Here is a 4,484-nt window from a genome sequence, read left to right as displayed (position 1 = left end):
ATATATATATATAATTTCTCGAATAAGAACTTGATTATAATTGTATCAAACATGAAAATTTAATATTTAATGTTACATGAAAAAAAAATATCTGTCGTGATACGAACCTGCAACCTGCAAGGCTATCAAAATCTAGGAAACAATTAAATATATCTATTCATTTGTCAATTTGTTTGATTGTGGACAAATTAATCCAAAAAGTTGATGGCGTGTACAACACCCATCACCAGATAATAAACTGTCCCTGTAAAACTGGCTTTCAACCCCACTACAAGTTCTGCTTCTCATTCAGAAAATGTTATGCTGTTCTCATTTTGATTTACCGCAATGTCTGTGAGATGTATTTTTAAAAAATAATGTTTGATTTTGCAACTGAATTTATTAGCCTCCCTAAGCCTGTGCTCTACGGTTACGAGTTTATGGTTAAGCTATGTTTGGTTGCTGTAAAAGAAAATAAACATTTGCATAAGAACAAAGAATTTATTCGAGTCTAAGGCCAGCTAACAGATCGAAATGTCATTATTGCCGAAATACGTCCGTTTATACACACCTTTACGGGAATGTAATGCAACCTATCAAGATAATGTTGAATTTTGCAATGAACTTGAAACGACGTTTTTAAATAATTGTATTACAGAAAAGTAGAGTTTAGTAGTAAATAGAAAGCGCCGCTTTGAAAACGGATGTGTATCTAAAATAAAAAGAAATATGAAGGTCGGAACATCATTGGTCAAAGGCACGCCGACTTTATATGCATGCAGGTCCCGGACAAAACGTTCCAAAATAAATACAATAAACCTGACTATACATTTGACAACCCGAATAGTGCGACCAAATAATTCACTCACCATTTAACTTGGAAGCTATCAAAGAATGTGAACAATACGCTGACAAGATGTTAATCATCTTTGCCAGGCCATGGATCGAACCTTGATAATATATTTTTCTAGGAGGGCTTTCTAATATGTCATAGGTGGTAAAAGGTGTATTTTACCGTTTTTCAAACATGCGCCATCAATGATCGTGACGTCATCTAAAGCAATATCACCTGTATCACTCCTTCCTACAATTCCTTCAAACACTATCTGGAAGGCACTCATTGTTTCAACTGAGATTTTTCCAAGTCGCCAAAGGTTTTCTTGGTTGTTTGTATTTGTCCACGCAGGTACACCAACAGTACCTGTTGTATCGACTATGTATACATTCAATGTGTTCACTGTGGCCCCGTACATGTGGTAGAACCACTTGACGCATGTGCCGTTTGTTGCAGGATATGGCAATGTCCAAAGACGAGCGGTTTCATTGTTGTATCGCGGATATGAAGTTTCGATGTACATGTAGGAACCTGTAAGCAAATGAGAAAATAAATGTTCCTGTGTATTAGAGATTTTTTTTAAAGATCTATTTGATGTATATTCTATATATTTTGTTTGTAGTTTTAAATATTTTCATTAAAAATGTACAATTTAATTTAGAAAATATAAATTCATGTCAGCTTTTTAATACCTTGTAATGTTCCGTAAGTGTGGTCATACTCAGGACCAGTAGCAGATGTGGGTGTTGATCCAGACGTTCTTATCCAATCAAAATCATCCGTTTCATCTTGTACAAAGTAACAAATGTATGGATCTTCGAAATCACATTGTGTTTGCGCTAAAAATTATAGAAGAAAAAATAAAAGTAACTGCAGTAGTCACATTGGTTGTAATAATGCAAATAATAATTGTAACTTTAATAGTTGAAAATATTCTACATTTTCCTCTAGGCTTACTAGCATTTTTTGGCAGTGAGTTTTATTCTATTCCTATCTTATATCTGAGACAAGTTGTCTCAGCTTATATCTAATGAATTAAGTATGAACTTTTCAGTTGATTTAAAAAACTCCATGTACTTTACAAATGTCACTCGTATAGAGTCGAACCGGCCCTCAAAAATAGTTCTATGTTAAATTAACTACACAAAATCTTTAATTTGATATTTTAAATAATATCTTACATTATTCTTCAACTTCATGTTTTTTTTTTTGCTTTTTGAAATTTTCGACACCTAAATTAGTATGGCTATACGTTTTCTCAGTATTTTGTGATAATTACTGCTGGTGCACTCCAACAAAATTATAGAATTATAATTTTAAATTATAAAATTATAGATTCATGTTATAGCGGATAAAACACACTTTAACATTTAACTGAATCTAACACAATACATACTGTACAGTCTTTTAAAAAAGTGACCATGTTCTATACATTTTTATTAACCATATTCGGCACACTAGGCTTACCATTATATTTAGCTCAATAGGTAATACACATTTATCACTGTAAAAACTTACACGTATTGCATGTTGGTCCAACAAAACCAGACATACACTGACAGTCCTCAATTCCGTGATACGATACACAGACACCGCCGTTCAAGCAGTCAATATCGCAAGTTTCTTCAATTAGAAATGAAACATAACTTAAAGAAACACTCGTATTAATATAACATCATCGTCATGTGTTGCTGTATTTTAATTCTTTGATTTTACCCTATCTCCAATATGGGAATCTTATCTGGGGAACACCTACAAAAGTATAAAGGAAACCATTTGGAAACTTCTGAAAAAAGCTGCTAGAGTTATACCATTCTCATACTCTAGACCGGCATCTGAACCAGTATTTAACAAATTAAAAATACTCAATATTCGTGACATTTACAAACTTAATGTCATACAATTCATGTCAAACGTCAAATGTGGCAAATTACGTGTTTGCCACATGAACGTGTAGTATTTTCTATAAGTATACTATTTCCCAAAATCCCAGAAACAAAAATAAAATGCATGTTCCATTTGCAAGACTGACTTGTAAATAGCACTTTCTACACATAAGTGGACCCAAATTATAGAATTTTTGTTGGACAAAATCCCACATATTTTACGTAAAACTTACAAAGGTCTAAAATTATCTTTAAAAAAATTATCTGTTGTCAATGTACTTTATATAAGTAATGTCTACATGAGAGATCGAACATGAATGGTATCATTTGACAATTTGATTTGTCATCAATTATGATTATTAGCAATATATACTGTATTTGTTTTCCACTGCTTTTGATGGTTGCATGAATGTATTTTGTATAAGGAATACACACCGACACACCGTACAAGTAATTTGTCGATTTTTTCCGCTTTTGTGATTTTGTCTGATTGTGAAAGTTCGTATTCCTTGTTTTTGCTGAAATCCAATGTTTTTAGTATCATTTCTTATGAAATGATTCGCTGAAATCCGATATGTTAGACATACGTCTGTTAATAAATGCGGGAATATATTTCAGGATGGACGAAGGATGGTTAGGTTTGCTGTTGTCGTATAGCAGTTGATATGTTTGGTTTGTTGTAATACTTAAAGTATCCAATGCATAACAGATGGATTGCAATCTTGTCGCATTGCCTTGTCGAAGCTTAGGAGAGGTTAGGAGAGAACGTGTTTCGTATTTTCGGTACGTCGTATAACTTCCCGTATAAAATTCAATCCGGTCGTATCAATATTTCTTGATCCATGTTGAATTGTTACCGTTTTGTGGGTACATAATAATAATTATCTACTTTGTCTTCAGGGGTTCTTGTGTGCTTTTGTGTATATTGGATTTCATTTGTTGCGTTTTTAGCCCACTCTCTGAGAGAGAGGGCTTATATGATGATTCTGAGCGAATTTTGAAGTCATTTGTTTTTCTATCTTTTCCTTCGTTTGTGACGCGATTAGGCCGATCTTGCAATAATATGGAAGATAAGGCCTGGGGATTTTAAAGTATGAAGAGTTTTTGAGAAAATATTGTCGGGAAATATGTGAAAAAGTATGTCTTATATCTCTTAACACTAAGGTGGGTTTCCTATGAAAGCGTGTTCGCCATTGATCAGATTGCAAATCGCCTGTATATTCCACATTGTGTTTATCAACCAATCACAGCTTGGAATTATAAGCTTTGCTGCTAATAAATGCGTCTGCACGAGTTTAGTTGGTAGCGAAAAATGAGCCGTTTTGTGGTGCTTGGAAGGGTGGGTGGTCTCTCTCTCTCTTTCTGAGAGAAAAACAATGTACATTTCGTGTCAATGTACTGTAATACAGGCTGGCCGCGATTTTTTACCCGTACGAAACATTTGCATGAAACTCCACTCGGGTTGTCTCGACTGACTCGACTCGAAAATCGCAATTCTGGATGTCAAAAGGTCATCAACCAAAGATAAACGTCTACAAAACTTCTGAGATACAGGATTGCTGCTCGCTGTCTGATTTTGGAAAAAAAACACATTACCATTCTAATATAATGGGTCGTTTAAAACGACATATGTATTATTTGATTTCGCTGCACGAATAATAACAAGTGTTAGGCCCTATTTGAATTTGAGTTACATACTGTGCACATTTTTATTTTTTAGTTGGCCGCGGTTTTGGATAATTGTTTAACCTATGTCATGACGAATTCGAGTCAACTCGGCCCCA

At 34.0% G+C, this 4,484-nt stretch overlaps 1 protein-coding gene across 1 annotated transcript in view; it reads right to left on the bottom strand.

Annotated features, from left to right (window-relative positions):
- LOC117118135 (MAM and LDL-receptor class A domain-containing protein 1-like) overlaps positions 1 to 4,484 on the bottom strand; it is a gene marked incomplete at its 3' end in the record, with an annotated part of 115,392 nt that overhangs the window by 92,939 nt on the left and 17,969 nt on the right. The window contains 3 exon segments of the mRNA XM_033262642.1: positions 995 to 1,345; positions 1,507 to 1,653; positions 2,333 to 2,437. Of these exon segments, the coding sequence (XP_033118533.1) occupies positions 995 to 1,345; positions 1,507 to 1,653; positions 2,333 to 2,437 (603 nt within the window).

This window comes from Anneissia japonica, unplaced genomic scaffold, assembly GCF_011630105.1.
Source record: "Anneissia japonica isolate Jap-2015-1 unplaced genomic scaffold, ASM1163010v1 scaffold11779_len1430905_cov172, whole genome shotgun sequence".
In the NCBI taxonomy this organism is placed as follows: domain Eukaryota; kingdom Metazoa; phylum Echinodermata; class Crinoidea; order Comatulida; family Comatulidae; genus Anneissia; species Anneissia japonica.
This window is presented reverse-complemented; position numbering and strand designations above follow the sequence as displayed.